The 16,439-nt window shown below is 38.7% G+C and overlaps 1 protein-coding gene across 1 annotated transcript in view; it reads right to left on the bottom strand.

Moving 5' to 3' along the window:
• Nucleotides 1–299: 299 nt before the first annotated feature.
• The window catches only part of CCDC141 (coiled-coil domain containing 141), a 215,293-nt gene continuing 199,153 nt past the window's right edge, over nucleotides 300–16,439 (bottom strand). Inside the window, 3 exon segments of the mRNA XM_017868275.1 lie at nucleotides 300–1,800; nucleotides 4,235–5,085; nucleotides 13,031–13,147. Of these exon segments, the coding sequence (XP_017723764.1) occupies nucleotides 1,533–1,800; nucleotides 4,235–5,085; nucleotides 13,031–13,147 (1,236 nt within the window). The 3' untranslated portion in view covers nucleotides 300–1,532.

Raw genomic sequence — 16,439 nt, 5'->3', positions numbered from 1 at the left:
AATTCAGTAACTTTTTAATAACAACTTGAACTATATTACATTTAAATACTTTTTGATTATTTGTAGGACAGTCTTCCAGCAACATAGTTAATTCTTCCTTCATCAAAAATCTCGTGAATGGAATTATTCTTTCAACTAAAAGCATTTTCCTCGCATAATAAGAACTAGACGTTTAAAATCTAAGAAAAACAATTGCTCCTTACTTCATGCTTATTTTTAAAAGGAAGCCAAAAAATGATCTTTTCTGATAAGTGTTCAGAACAGGCATAGGATCTTCAATAATATCGCCTCATAATTATTATAAATAGGATAGAAATTCATGTCTTACCATTTTATTACACATTTCCCCTTGGAACAAGCAAAATGCATCCTCCTGAGTTTAATTTCAAGTCTTTGAAAAGAATGCAGTCTTAAGAAATTAGATAGGAATTTAAGCTCTAATTCATAAACCATCACTTTCCCCCATGGAACTAGTTGAAAATTACATACTAACAGCACTCCTTTAATTTAATATTCTAAAAAAACAGCATCTAAAAAAAAAAAAAAAGAAATAGTGAGCAGGAGGCCAGTCTGACAACAAATTACATTAAACAATACCATTATCCTTAGCCCTCATAGAGTGCTTCCCATTTTCCAGATGTTTAAAAGACACAAAATGAAAACTTTCAATTGCCCAAGAGGTAGATGATGAACTCATTTTCCAGACAGGAAACTGAGGCAATGAGATGCTTTGCCATAGAGTGTAAAAATGGTCATCAGCAGAATCAAGATTAGAAGCAGAAACACCTGGTTACAGTTGTAGACATTGCTGCTCAAAACACATCAATAGAATGTCAGGAATAATGCTGGTTCTTTCTTGCAACCTGTATTCCATCTTGCTATATGACATGCAGAGCTGACAAAAGATGGAAACTCTATTTAAAGTTGATGCCACATCTATTCTCCAATGTCAAACCCGTGAGAGCAACATGAGGAATGATTATTTACAGTGATATCATCAGACTCAGGAATGTAGTCTATGTTGAAATTACACAGAATGCATTTCAGTAAAAAGATCAAGACATGGAAAGCAAAATTAAAGGATAGCTAATGCAAAAATACAACATCAATTCAATAGTTCTACTGATATTCCCTACAAAGAGATGTTTTCAAATACAATTAAAAGTAAATAAACAACTGTATTTGAAATTTAGCACATCTCTATGCCAATGCCAGCCTTCATCTGCACACCCTTAAATTAGGAGGGAATAGGCATAGAATAATTTTGCTGCATATTATGTTGAAAACATCTCTTTCTAGAGTACAAAAATATGTTCTTATCCACTACAGATAATTTATCAAGCTTCTCAACTATATTAAACACTCAAGAAAATTTGATTATTTCACCTAGCAGTGGTATTGGCCAAACAGGTATGGTGATGAGACTGGAGATACACTTGGTGCGAGATGCTTTGCAGGAGGTTCAGGAAGATAAACAGTGGTATTGTTCTTTAGGCACATGAGAATAATGTCCATTGGTGCCAATACCACAGTTATTGTGTGAGTAGCCAGTACATTAGGGACACACTAACATAGACGACACACAGGGTTATCCAGTTTATTCTTGTGATTGGCGGCCTGCAGTTACCCGTCACATGGAGGATGACATTGGAAGAGAGAGTGCCGCTAGGGTTTTGGGCCTGAGCCACATAGAGGCCTTCGTCTGCCTTGCATACCTTCGGAATGAACACGGAATGCCTTCTCTCCTTGTGCAAAACCTGTAAGTGCCCATCTGTAGACAGTTTCTGGCCCTTCTTGTACCTGAAGCAGAGAGGCAGTTTTTAAAGTCAGGTTTGCTATTTATTCACATTATTTCCAAGTTCTAATAATGGTTGCAAACAGGCCTATTACCACGCAATATTCCCTAGGATTAGTAGGAACGTTGTAGCCACAACAAATTCCAGTGGGGCTCTTTATCTTTTTTTCTTTAGTAGGTTAGAGTGCAGTAGCAGAATCAGAGATCACTGCAGCCTCAAACTCCTGGGCTCAAGCAATCCTCCCACCTCTGGCTCTCAAGTAGCTGGGACTACAGGCGCCTACTACCATGAGCAGGCTAAGTTTTTTATTTTTTATTCTTTTTAAGAGACAGGATCTCACTGTGTTACCCAGACTGGTCTTGAACTCCTGGTTTCAAGCAATCTGCCTGCCTCAGCCTCCTGAGAAGCTGGTATTATGGGCTGTTTATCTTTCAAGCCAAAGTTGGCAACTGGTGGGGAGAGAATTGCTTCAACTGGCTCAGACAATGTTTTTGGAAAACTGAATTTTTTGAAATCCTTTAAAAATTGGAATATTGCATATGAAAATTCAGATATACAGCTACATCTAAAAACAAAAACAAAACAGACCATCTGTCACATTAGGCCACCATTTGCTCATAGTAACAATTACCTAGGGTGTGAAATGGCACCCTCATGTTGTCCAGCTTTATTCTTTTTGCCACTCTGGAACAGCAGCTGGGACTCCTCAGAAATTGTACTGGAGTGAGACTCATCTACTCCATCATATTCATACCACAGTATCCACACGACAATACAGATGTGCTGTTTTAGAGGACTGGACTTAACATCACCTCCTGATGAAATCACTTCATTTAATTTTTTTGAAGCAATTTCATTAGAAGAAAATGGCTTGTAATTATAAAAGGTATTTATGCAACTGGATTATGACTAATAACATATTTCTAAAAGTTTCCTATGAACATGAGTGCTTAACTGCATGTTTTTATAAAGCAAATAATTTGTTTATTTTGTATATCTGAGATTCTTGTTTATTTATTTATACCCACAATCAACCACTCAGGGGTGATGACAAATCTGAATCGTCTTCTGTTCCCATTGCCTAAGTGATAACTTCGCCTTTTCCTGGGTGTCCTAAGAATGTACGATATCCTGAAAGCTTGTCAGTTACTAATTGAGCACAGTTGAAAATCTAATGGCAAAACATCTGTTTACGACACTGTGATACTCTTCAACAACATGTATGTAGCAGTGGTTCTTTAACCACATACATACTAACCAAATTATTAATATTTACTGTGTGGACAAAAACAAGAAACACATCTGACAACATTTTCTTTGGAGTGAACTGAGATTTAATAATGAATTAAATATTTTTAAAATTCATGAATATGACACTCCTGATTTGTAAAAAAGCATGCAATAATAAAGACAATAAAACAAAAAGCAAAAGTGACCGCACTAATATAGCACAAGTGCAGTTTCTTTTAATAATTTGAGAAACCAAAGTTTTCTCATAAGTTCCTTGGATAACTGGTTCATATTTCAAGTACATGGGCACATACAATAATCGAAACTGATCATTTAATATCTACTGAAACATTGTGATCAATAAATGCTATTTTACTTAATCTTAGTTTATAAGTATAAACTAGCTCTCGCAGATTTGTAACTTTGTTCTCAAATAAATTTACTTAAGGATGAGAATTTTCCAGATGTTTAAAAGTAACCCACATATTGAGAAAGAACTGCTTTTGTTACCAACAGTAGGCAATGCAAAACCAGTATTCTACAGTTTGCTTTTACTGAAACAAATAGGCTAAAAAATAATGATGTCTCCAGAGTGAAATCATATCGTTCACAGCTCAGTTATTATACTACCTTACAAAATGAGTTTATTGCCTGTCACCTGGAGCAACTGTGACAGAAATATTTTATTCCACCTCTCACATTGAAAAAATTTGTAAAAAGAAATCCTAGTAAAATAAAATGTTGCAAAGATGACATGCGTGACTCTGTTGGAAAGAGGAAAAAGATGAAAGAGGTAAATGAGAAGGGAAAAAAAACCAAATTCTTGTATTTTTCAATTGCATAAAGGTAGTTAAAACAAGCAGATGCCATGCTTATATAGAAATAGACAATAGAAAATAATTTCAACCCACAATCTTTAGAAATGTGGAATGTTAAACAGAAAAAAACAAGCACAACCAACCTACAGTGCTTTGGAAATTTGTTAAATTATTAGTACTTCATATGGTTACCTTTTATTTTTCTTAAAGGTATTAACTATGCTGCTTCTGAAATGAGAGGGGTCTGATGTGAGATTGAATCATGCTGAGTTGCAGTGTCATAGAATATTAATCAGCTAGCCCTAAACCTTTCAGTTAGTGCTCACAGAATGATTTTTCTCTGTGATTGAATTTGTTTGCATTTATGGCTTGTCATTATAGGCTACCCACCATGTCAGTGTAGGCTCTGGAAATCCTGTTACTTCAACTTCCAAAGTCACTGGAGAACCTTCCATGACAGTTACATTAGACACGAGTCTGGAGAAATTAGGTGCCTGGTCAGCTAGGCTGACCACGCTGCTCTTTGCTGACGTGCTTTTAATCTCTTCTTGAGGAACCATTTGCCTCTGATAGCCCCTGCTGGTGCCTGACTGAAACCTGAGGCCTGAGAATGCATCAGGGGAAGCATGCAGCCTATCTTGGGTTTTAGTGAAGTTATTGTCAGCATGCATTTTCTCCCGTGTTTCTAGCAAACCGCCCTGAGCCTGAGGGTGCTGCTGTAAAGCTCTGTCATGCACTTCACTCATCATGCTCTCTGGATGTTCAGCACTGATTCTGTGTAAGGCAGTACTCTTTTCCAGGAATCCTCCGGAGGTTAGTGGGGGCTCAGCTTTGCACTGGAGGTAGGGCCTCTCAAAATGACTTGAAAATGTTTCTCTCTTATCATTGCATGCATCCGCAAATGCAACAGGTGGCGGAAGAACAGATTCTTGGGCATCCCCTGGGCTGCTGGTCCCAGACTGCACCCCATAGCTGTTTATGTGAAGGCTGAGGGAGGAGCTGACAGGCTCTTCCACCTCCATGTCAGATGGTGCAAGGGGGGACTCAGGGCTTCCTGGGAGAGGAGGCAAGGAGATGTCATCAGGTGAGACACACTCATATTCTTCCCCTGAGAGCATGTCTTCAGGCAGGAGCAGGCCCTGGACGCCACCCTCCTTGTCAGCGGACACCTTCAGGTCTTGTGGGAGCCGATCTTCCCCTGTTCCATTGATGGCCAAAAGATCTGCCACCTGTACCTGCCCCTTGTAAACAGAAAAGCCAAATCATCCTTATTCATTCATTTTTCTTTTTCCAGTTTCAATTACAGTAAAACTCAACTTCAGAGAGACAACTTGAGAAAACGTACAGGGGGTCAAAACTTAGGGGCTAGAGGGAAACCATTTGTCTGTCTATCCTGAGCACAGTCCCACTTCTCATGACTAAGGAATCATTACAAAGACCTCAAGTTCCGAGTAAAATGTGATAGACCTTGTGAACAGAAGAGAGAAAGCCCTAGTTTCCATCTGTAGTGAAGGGGTTGGACTGGATCAACATCTTTCAAACCATGATCTGAGGAGTCTCCTCAAACAGCAAAGTCAGCTTAGGTCTGGCTTGTCTACACTTGCTGTAAACACACAGATACTGAACACCAGCAAAGTCAGCTTAGGTCTGGCTTGTCTACACTCCTTGTGAACTCACAGATGCTGACCATCAGAGACTCCCTTGTTAGGTGATTCCTCGGACCCTCCCAGAATAACCTGTCTTCTCTCTCAAGAAAACCATTCCTTTTTAAAATAAATTATAGTGAAATATACAAAAAATGTACCACTTCAACCATGTTTAAGTGTGCGGTTCAATGGCATTAAGTGCATTCACATTGAGTGTAACTATCACTGCCACCCATCTCCAGAACTTTTTCATTTTTCCAGGTGAAACTCTATCCACTAAACACTAACCCGCTCATCTTCAATCTTCCCCCGACTCAGCCTTTGTCAACTACCATTCTATTCTCTTGCTCTATGCATTTGAGCCCTCTATGTACCTTATATAGAGAAAGCAATTCTTCATGACTAGTTTTATTTTCTTAAAGTCCCTTAGTTTATTCTTGCATTGAAAAAATATTTATTGAGCACATACTGCTAGGAACCATGCTAGTATTAGAGGCATAATTTGGTGAATACAAGTAGATCAGTCTCTGCAGCTGAGAAGATGATACCCTAGTGGAGGAGGTAGATATTAATGGAACAATCAGACATGATGGCCTTTCCCAAGAGAGCATATCAAGATACAATAGGAAAGCACCTGCCACTTGTCTCTTTGCTCCAATCGGAGTGTAGTTCTGCTAGGAGCTATGAGTAGCAGTACTTCTTTCTCTGCTTCCACTGTCCTAGTCTAATCCACATCCATCTCTGGTTTAAGAAGAGGCTCAAATGTCCCTGTTTCATAGACTCAAAAGAACATTGAAGCTGAAAAGTGATCTCATCTATCCCCACCTGTTTGTTTTATATCTCCTTTTTATGCTGTTCCTCAGCAATTTGGGTGCCTTCTTATTTAGTATGTACTGGGTTTTGTCGTGTAGTAACTGATGCATATAGGAAAGTCACGTCTTGCCTTGCCTTTGAGTTTTTGATTTTAGCCTGTAGTCCTGCTCTTGATATACACTTTGTAAGTGATTTTTAAGAAAATAAGGCCGGGCACGGTGGCTCATTCCTGTAATCCCAGCACTTTGGGAGGCCAAGATGGGCAGATCACGAGTTCAGGAGATAGAGACCATCCTGGCTAACATGGTGAAACCCCATCTCTACTAAAAGTGCATAAAATTAGCCGGGCATGGTGGTGCGCTCTTGTAGTCCCAGTTACTCGGGAGGCTGAGTCAGGAGAATAGCTTGAACCCAGGAGGCAGAAGTTGCAGTAAGCCAAGATTGCACCACTGCACTCTAGCCTGGGCAACAGAGTGAGACTCTGTCTCAAAAAACAAAACAAAACAAAAAATTAGCTAGGCATGGTGATGGGTGCCTGTAATCGCAGCTACTTTGGGAGGCTGAAGCAGGAGAATCTCTTGAACTCAGGAGGCAGAGGTTGCAGTGAGTGGAGATTGCGCCATTGCACCCCAGCCTGGGCGACAAGAGTGAAACTTTGTCTCCAGAATAAAAAAAAAAAATGTGTTTTCAGGTTGAAGAGCAGAAGCAAAACAATGTTGCTTCTACTGTCCCACAGAGATGATCTCTCCTTAGAGAAACATTAACCCAGCTTAGAGAAAGTGGTTTCCTTCTGCCATTTAGTCAAAGTTTAAATCCTGAGTCTAAAACCCAGATGTTCTTAGAAGTTCCTCTCATTAAAAAGAATATTAAAATTATTAATTGCCCCTCCTTCTTTTGGTTGTCGTTCCACATCTTAGCTCAGTCTCTCTCTTCATGAAAGTAGAATGTTTATTTTCCTCCTTATAGGGACTTTGATCAAACACCTATTGTCTAAGAATCTCCGCTACAACATTCTGGCAGCCTCTATTTGAATGCTTTTTCTGAAAGAGTACTTTGAGAATGTGCACCTTACTTGTGTTAAGAATATCTTCCTATATGTAGCAAAGATCTGCCTTCCTACAATTTCCACCAATGGATCTGAATTGGCCTCCTGGAGCTACACAAAAAGTCCAGCTGCTCTCCAATTTTAACAGCTCTTTGACTGTTTGGAGAATTGGTCCTACAACCTGTCTAAGCCTCTTTCTCTGTACCAGACACTCTCAGGTCTTCTTTTGCCTCAACTCTCTGTCATCATTTTGGTCATTTCTGGGAGGTCTCACTCCTACTGGACCACAAGGTCCTTCATAGAAGAGCAGGGACATTTGTTGACCTGATGGCCTTGCAGGGGCAGACAATGACAACTCCTTAATGACTTCATCAGGTAATCTATGACTCTCCACAGAAGAATAATGTGTTACAATTGTCTGAAAATTTACAACAAGCTTAGGAGAGAAACTTGAATAAAAGTCCAGACCAGTCTCCCAACTCCTGAATCCCTGCTGGGAAGGAATTTATTTCCTAATTGAGGGTTTGGAAGAAGGAACTGAGCATGCTCAGATCTGTCTATATGAGGCTCTCTTTTGGATTTGCCTTTCATGAAATGCATGGGTTCAGGTTGGCTCTAAGGCACGAAAATCCCCTGGAGGTGAAGCCTGTGGTTGTCTAGATGGGCACCCAAGTGGACTAGGTACACATTTAATCTATTTAAATCAGGCACGAAGTTTGGGGAAACCCACTAGAAAAGTTCAAGCCATCCAGCTTTAACTGGTTCCTGACTCCTGTATCTTACTTTCAGCTGGTGCCAAACACAGGAAAGGAATCCAAGGCTATCATTTTTTCACTTCTAACAATAACTAAAATAGAAAAAGTACTTTCCTCAGAAAATAACACCACTCAATAATTTCTACTATCAATAAGAGGGAGAGAGTTTTCTCAATTCTTTTTCTGGAATCATTTAACTCCCCATTAAACATGTTTGTTTCTAGAGTTGTTTACTTTCCAGATGGTAAGTAATCAGTGGACTCATCTTCTTGACCTATATGATATGTTTTTATTAAGGTGATAGTATTAGTTCATTTTTTAAAATAAAAATCACACGGGACCATTGACTCATACTGAATTTGTAGTCAACTAAAATTTGCTACCTCCTCCATCCATTAGTGCTATTGATGAAAATGTGGAACACTGCCGTGTTTAGAACAAAGTCAGATATCTCTACAAGACAGACTTCTCCAAGGTTGATGTTGATGAACTACTTAACACTCTTGAGTACAATTATAACTTGGCCAAACCCTCATTCAGTACACATTTCTCCACTTAAGAGAGTATCATAAGTGTGTTTATCAAATGACTTCTTGAAACCATAATAAATTATGCCTATGGCACTAATCTAGAATTACTCATTAAATAATCATCTCAGGAAACAAGATAAGGTGAGTTTAATATACATGCAAGTGGTTTTCTGAGTAAATCCATTTGGCTCTTGGCACTTCTGCTTTTATTCTTAAACGCAAAAATGAATGTATTAAATTATCACAAGTACTTCAAAACTATGTACATCTATTATGTATCATATACAAATTTTAAGAAAATTAAAATGCAAATAAGATTTTAGTTTTAAGTCACTGTGGAATTTTATGGAAACATCATTTTATTTTTTTTTTTATTTTTGAGATGGAATTTCACTCTTGTTGCCAATGCTGGAGTGCAATGGTACAATCTCGGCTCACTGCAACCTGCACCTCCCAAGTTCAAATGATTCTCCTGCCTTAGCCTCCCGAGTAGCTGGTATTACAGGCACCTGCCATCATGCCCAGCAACTTTTGTATTTTTAGTAGAGACAGGGTTTCACCATGTTGGCCAGGCAGATCTTGAACTGCTGACCTCAGGTGATCTACCTGCCTCAGCCTCCCAAAGTGCTGGGATTACAGGCATAAGCCACAGCACCCGGCCTGTAAACATTAAAAAGATGTTTAAACATAAAAACATAAAGAAACATTACTTTAAAACTCACTGACCTATATTTTCTAGAACTGTCTAGTTTTCAACTATGAAAATGCTATCCAAACATTCACATATACTAATTATTTGTTAATATTTCTTCACCATAAAACCATGTTTGTTATTAGAAAAAAAAATGTGTGTGTTATTTACCCAGAAAAGGTTAAATAAATCTATGGTTTTCAGTACAGACAGGGCATATTTACATCAGTCTGAGATCTGGCAAAATAGCTGGGAAACTGTGATCTAATTCACCAAAACACAGCTCAACTCTCAATCTGCTTTTCTTATATCAAATTGAGAGGCTGATCTTTGTCTTTTGTTGATTCCTTTTCTTTTCCCACCTTCTAAATATATGAATGGTTTGCAGTCTTATCTTGAAGTTCTCTAATTGTCTCTATATTCTTTGCCCCTCCAAGATGTCACCCACTTACATATCTAGTAAACAATTAACTCTTAATTAATACTAAATCTATAGCTTCAAGTCTTATCTCTGTCAGGACTTCCGAACTTTCATTTCTGCTCATGGGCATAATTCCGTGAATTTAAATCATTGCCCTGTAGGCAGAAAAAGTGTCTGGAAGGGAGAATACAGTGATATTCCTATATCCATTCAACTAAGGGGGCAGAACCAATCCTCAAAGTACATAGAGCAGGGAACTACTTATGTGGTAAATTTGAAGGAACACCATAAGACTTTATCTTCCAAAATAGCTCCATAACAGATAGCCTTACTTTTGGGTAAATAAGATTTAATGAAAGTAAGTAGGAAGAACACAAAGAAAGATATTAAGCATAAGACTTGGTCTGTAAGAGGCATTTGTAGAGAAGGCCCTTAGCGGGGACTTTAGACAAAAAGGGGTAATATGACATTTTCGGGCACTTTACGTGGACAAGGTAAAAGAAAAGGGAACAGAGAGGTGGTGAAGAAGAACACTTTGTCTCTTCCCAAATTTTTTCAAGGCAAGTGTTTCAGGGACATCTTCCTATACCTGCCAGGTGATCAGGATTAGTGTGTGTGTGTTGAGGGTAGAGGGGGAGTGCAGGGATCCTCTTTACCCAGTCTGATAAGAGCACTCCACTGAATTCTTTGGTGCAAAAATATTTCCATGCTATTGCTTGTAAACAGATAAATAGGAAGACGGGAAAAGTTTGTCATGGACATCTACAGTATCATTACAAAACAGCTTATGTATATGCACCAGTTCCTGGGAGCTCCCATTTGGTCTTGTGGGAAAAGTGTGTGGTTAAAATTCAGGAGAATTGGGGTGACTGCCAGTTTTTACACTACTTTCTGTAATTTTTGGAGGGCAATATATTTAATCCCTTTTGGCCTCAGTTTCCTCAACTGTAAAATGATATTTGATCAGATTATTGTTAAATCCCTTCTAGCACTAAAATTCTATAACTCTAAATGCTGGCATCAAAAGCCACCATCTTCCACCGAATAGTTCCATGACTTTAGGTGAGCCTGTTAATACTGTGTGCTTCCATTTAATCTTAGGAGTTTTCATAGCTTCGGTGCTCACGTTGGGAATAAAACACCATCACTAATCTGTTAGCAGTGCTCCGTGTGTTGCATTTAGTGAACTGCCTAATTCCACCTACTGTATTTTTGGGTCTGAAAAATGAGAAATACTTTGCTAACTCCATGAAAAAAAATCCCTGTGTTGAATATATTCTGTAGTAGTTCAGTGGAACTATTCTTTCCGACTCAAATAATTTCCTCAGGAAGGCTACCATCATTTAAGGGTATCAGAATTGACTGCAGTAATACCAGGACCAGCTTTTCACTTGGTGCTTCCTATCTGCCCACATGGGGTTGTGGAGAATCATTACATCTGATGTACATATAAATAATAGAGACAATAAGAGGGTAGATGTGATTGAGCTACTTAAAAGTGAAGATTACTGCCACCCTTTCATTTTGCTGTCTACACCAATTGCACCAGGACATGACATAATGTTAATAAGAATTCTTGACAGCTGTAATTGTAGACTTTCACTTACACCTGAAATGACTGATGCTATATCCTTTTAGTTTATATTAGAATAAAAGTGATTTTTCCATGAAGGTAAATCTTTTTTTTTTTTTTTAATTTAAAGGAATCTGTTTCTTCTAATAAGAAAATAAAAGCAAGATAAACTACTTTTGCTAAGTATAAATTATTTTGTTTGCTTTGGTAGCAATAATTTTTGTTTCTGAGTTCTTAGTAAATGTGTCTAGTTCACAATGTAGGAAATTGTGCAGAACTACATAAAATAAATGATAGGATGCTGGATTTAGTAACTCTTAGAAACCTTTTTAAGAAAATGTGGTGCATTTAAGGCTATTCTTTATTATATCAACCAGTCATTCTCAACTGAAGTGATTTTAGTATAATAGACGCTACTGGCATCTAGTGAGCAGGGCCAGGAATACTGCAAAACTCCTATAATGCACAGGACAGCTCTCCACAATAGAGAATTCTGTGGCCAAAATGTCAACAGTGCTGTGGTTGAGAAACCCTGATTTAGACCAAACGGAGTAATGTAAGATCATTTGATATAAGAATAACATCCAGCAAAATGACCAAAGTTTGGCAGCTTTCCTTTGCCTCAGAGAGGAATCTGGATTTAAGTGGCTCAAGACCCTACCACAAAAAAAGGCAGTTTGCTTAACAGTACTTGCTGCCTGGTGGTTGTGTAACTACACCAGGCCTTGGCATAGGTTAACCTGTGGAAAAGGACCTATAAGGAAGCTGAAAGAACCGTATTGACTTCAGGAAAGATAAATCTTTCTCCATGAAATAACCACTACAAATGGAGAGGGTTTGTGTTTGTTTTTAACTCTCATGTCACAAGAAGTATATTTTATTAATTTGAGAACGGTGGAGAATAATGTTGACTCTGATTGTTCCTTCAGCTCCTCAGGAGAGAAACACTGGGAGCAGGCAACTTGGCAAAGCAAAAAGTCAAAAGCTAATTATAGTCCAGCAGCTATGAATAGAGAGTGAGCAACTTATGCCAAAAAACCATCATGATGTTATGATTTAAATAATACTTTCAAAATCATGATACATTTGCATTTTTGTGAGTATCTGTAGTCATTACATGCTTTAATTTATCAGTAAGTGCATAAGTTTTACAATAATTTAAACATTTCTCTAAATACTTTAGTACTTATATTTCAGCTGGATTCTATGGTTTGGTAAATGTGCCTGGAAATATCATCTTAGAGGTAGAGTCTATGGGAACAAGATACTATCTAATTTCATGAACTAAGCTTTGCTAATGGGTCGTGTAAAACAATAAAAATCATGGCTTGGCAATATGATGAAAAGGGAGAAGTAAAATTTGAAGTTGGATTGGATATAAAAAGACAATGGAAAAGGCAGCTAGAGATGGGAAAAACAGAAGTGGTTTGGGGTGACATGGCATTTAAATGGCTGTCCCAATGCTACTGTGAAATGTCATGGTTTCAGTACTTGATAGTGAGAAGCTCAGAGGAAACAGCATAGCAGAGAGAAGAAGCACGAAGTAAGGAGCAAATGGAAGCAAGGAAGGAGGAAACTCACATTGCATTTACATTGGGAAATTCTATTTGGATAGATAAGAAGGCTGCAATTCACTTTTATTTTGCAATGAACAATGACTCTAACCTCAAAGCAAAAGTACTGAATAGCTGAGGTTAAGTAGTTTTCTTTACCTTATTCCTTTCTTCATTGCATATTGTCTGCTTATTTTTTGCTGGTTCCTTTAGCAAGTCAATGTAATCATCATGGAAGTCTTCCACATTCGGATTCATCTTTAAAACGTCTCCCTGCTGTACAAAGCAACAGTTAGTGAGAGCCTGAGCCAGGAAAGTTGGAGGAACAGTGCCATACACTACTTGGAAGAAAACAGACCACTTGCAACCTTTCAGCAAATACATTCCACAAGAGACTGGTGTACTCCCATGATGTGATTTATAAAATTATCCCTCCCAGCTCACAGTTTCCCTCCTGCCTCATTCCTTTGACAGAGTTCTTTGCCAGTAAAAATTGGTTGTTGAAAGGCCCAGCAGGAAAAAAGTAATCATTATAATAAGATGCTCCTGCAGGAGCATTCTCTAGAGAAAGGAATCATTATGCATGGCAGTGTAAACCATTAGGAGAGTCTGGGGAGCAGCAGTGAGGTAGAAATGATTAAAGGTTTCTAGGGGAGAAGAAGGTAGGAAATCCAGAGTATCTACACAAGCAAAATACCAGGGAGACTCTTGAAAAGAGGAAAAAAATTTCACTGAGTATAGTAAAGAAAAACAGCAATTGAGAACACAGGACGCTTCATGTGGTTGAAGATATTTTGTTCCCTGCATTTCATGGGGCTCAGTTTTAGTCACGGAGGTAGTGGAGGTTTGCAAAGTGCTGTGGAGTCAGTGCGAGAGCCAAGAAGACTCTGTAAAGGTGGAAAGAGCCACTGGTATCCCATGTGATAGAACACGCCAGTTTAGAATGATGATTATACTGCAGTGGAAGAGTCTCTATTCCACCTGGAATATGATCCTTGGAGCATGCTCATCAAAATGCACATGCGACACTGGCTCGGAGGATTCAGGGAGACCCACTACTGGGGAGATTCTGCTTTTAGTCCCAGCTCTAAACTGAACTGGTTCGTGTCACTCAATGAATCACTCTGCTTTGGTATGCAGCTGATATCTTATTCTAAAATATCAGCTGGTGTGGAAAGAATGCTAGATTTTGAATTAAATCTAAATTCAAATTTCAGATCTACCACTATTGACTACTGGGGCCCATGTAAAGCACTTTTTACCCTCTTTGGAATTTTCCTTTCACCTCTACACAGAAAACGTTTGCCTTCTTTTCATCTCAACATTATTTGGAAATCACTGGAGATAATGTATATATGAATGTCCTTTGTAAGTCTGAAATTGCTATACATTAGAACGGATTTCTATCACTATTTCAGCCTTGACAGGAATTGCTGAGCCCACTTTCTATAAGTTTGAAAAGAGAGCCATAGCATCAACCTTTATATTTAAAAACATAAAAAAATAGACATTTGCTCTCTTCATACAAACACCTATAAAGCTGGTAAACATTCTTTGGCAAGCATTTGTTGCAGCTATAACTCATAAAGATAATGCTGATGCCTATTTCTCTTGCCAGAGAGACCCTTTCTCATTTCCACATCCACCCAAATTAAACACCTTCAAGCACTGAAAGATAGTTCTTCTCTTTACCAATTCATTGGGCATTTACTACAAATGCCAAAACTCTTTCAGATAACCTGCTTTAAAAAGCAAAGCAGGCCAGGTGTGGTGGCTCACACCTGTAACACCAGCATTTTGAGAGGCCAAGGAGGAAAGATCACTTGAGTCCAGGAGTTTGAGACCAGCTTGGGCAACATAGTGAGACCTCAACTTTACAAAAAAATCAAAACATGTGGTGGTGCATGCCTGTGGTCCCAGCTACTTGGTAGGCTGAGGTTGGAGGATTGCTTGAGCCTGGGAAGACGAGGCTGCAGTGAGCCATGGTAACACCACTACACTCCAGCCTGGGCAACAGAACAACACACTGTCTCTAAATCAATCAATCAACCAATCAATCAATAAAAGGTAAAGCATAGTGTTAAATGTTGTGTGGGACACTAAATTTAGCGGCGCCAGAGGGTTTCCTTAAGTATAATCAAGTAGGGAGGATTGGGATGGCAACAGTAGTTATATGTGATGTAATTATATGTAGTAGTTATATGTGTGATTATACTAGCATTATAGCCTGAATGTTTATGTTCACCTAAAGTTTATATGTTAAAATCCACATCCTTAAGGTGATGGTATTAGAAGATGATGCCTTTGGGAAGTGATTAGGTCATGAGGGTGAAGCCCTCATGAATAGGATTAGTGCCCTCAGAAAAGAGGGCTGAGAGATACCCCTCATTCTTCCACCATGTAAGGTTAGTGTGAGTAGACAGCTACCAGGAAGTCCTCACTAGACACCGAATCTGCCAGCATCTTGATCTTGAACTTCCAGCCTCCAGAACTATGAGAAACAAATGTCTGCTTTTTATAAGGCATCTTGTCTATGGCATTTGGCATAGCAGTCAGGATGGACTAAGACAGGTAGGAAGGCACACAAGTGGCATGAGAGATCAGGGAGGGAGTGATATAGCTAAGGAAGGATTTATGGAGGAGGCAGCATTTGGGTTTGGCTCTGAGAGATGGTAAGATTTCGAAAAACAGACAGAAGGTCGTGTCCTTGAAGTAAAGGTTTAGAAGTGGAAAATCCCAGGGAGCACAGTAGATCAGTAGGACACAGATCTACAGTGAATGTAGAAGCACAGTGGTTGGGAAAGGTGACCAGCCTCAGAACATTGAAAGGCCTTGAATTGGAACTTGACTTGGTAAGGAAGAGTTTGTAGTGGAGTGTTGTGAATGTGAAGATGACACTAGCAGAACTATTTAGGAAGGGTAATCTAGCTGGGAGTATAATTAGGGGACTCCTGACTAGTGCAAAAGAGAATCCAAGTGACAGGCTGAGCGTGAGAAAGACAGAATGCAATCCTGGCTACACTGAGTATGGAAGGAATGGAGAATGAGGAAGTGGGAGAGGCCATGGAAACAGCCCTTTCAGGAAGAATAGCCATCAAGGTAAAAGCTGGAAAGGGATATAATTTGAAGAAAGCAGATTTTATGAAGCTGACCCTCACTTTAAGATGTGCAATATAAATGGGAGGAATATTGTAGACAATGAAGAGCAAAGAGTCAGAGGAAGCAGTGATTTGCAGCCTGTGTATTGGAAGTCAGAAGCAGCAGCAGCTCCTCAGGAGGTGGGATGGAGGTGGGGAGGAAAGGATAAATGTTGAAAAAGATAACATGAGATATATGGTTTATTATCATTGTGAAACATTGATGGGAAGCAAATAACATATATATTAGAAATATTAATCATTTCATATATTAAAAATTTCAGTTTTCTCAAACCTGATTGTAGAATTTATGTGTGGGTAATAATACAAAAGAAAGAAAAAGCTATGCACAAAGATGTTCATTGTGGTGTTATTTAAAATGGTAAAATGGTTAGAAAATCTAGATTCTGTTTTTTTTTTTTTTTTTTTTT

This window comes from Rhinopithecus bieti, unplaced genomic scaffold (assembly GCF_001698545.2).
Source record: "Rhinopithecus bieti isolate Rb0 unplaced genomic scaffold, ASM169854v2 scaffold_3062, whole genome shotgun sequence".
Taxonomy (NCBI): domain Eukaryota; kingdom Metazoa; phylum Chordata; class Mammalia; order Primates; family Cercopithecidae; genus Rhinopithecus; species Rhinopithecus bieti.
Note: the sequence above shows the minus strand (reverse complement) of the source record. Positions and strands in the feature narration are given on the sequence as shown.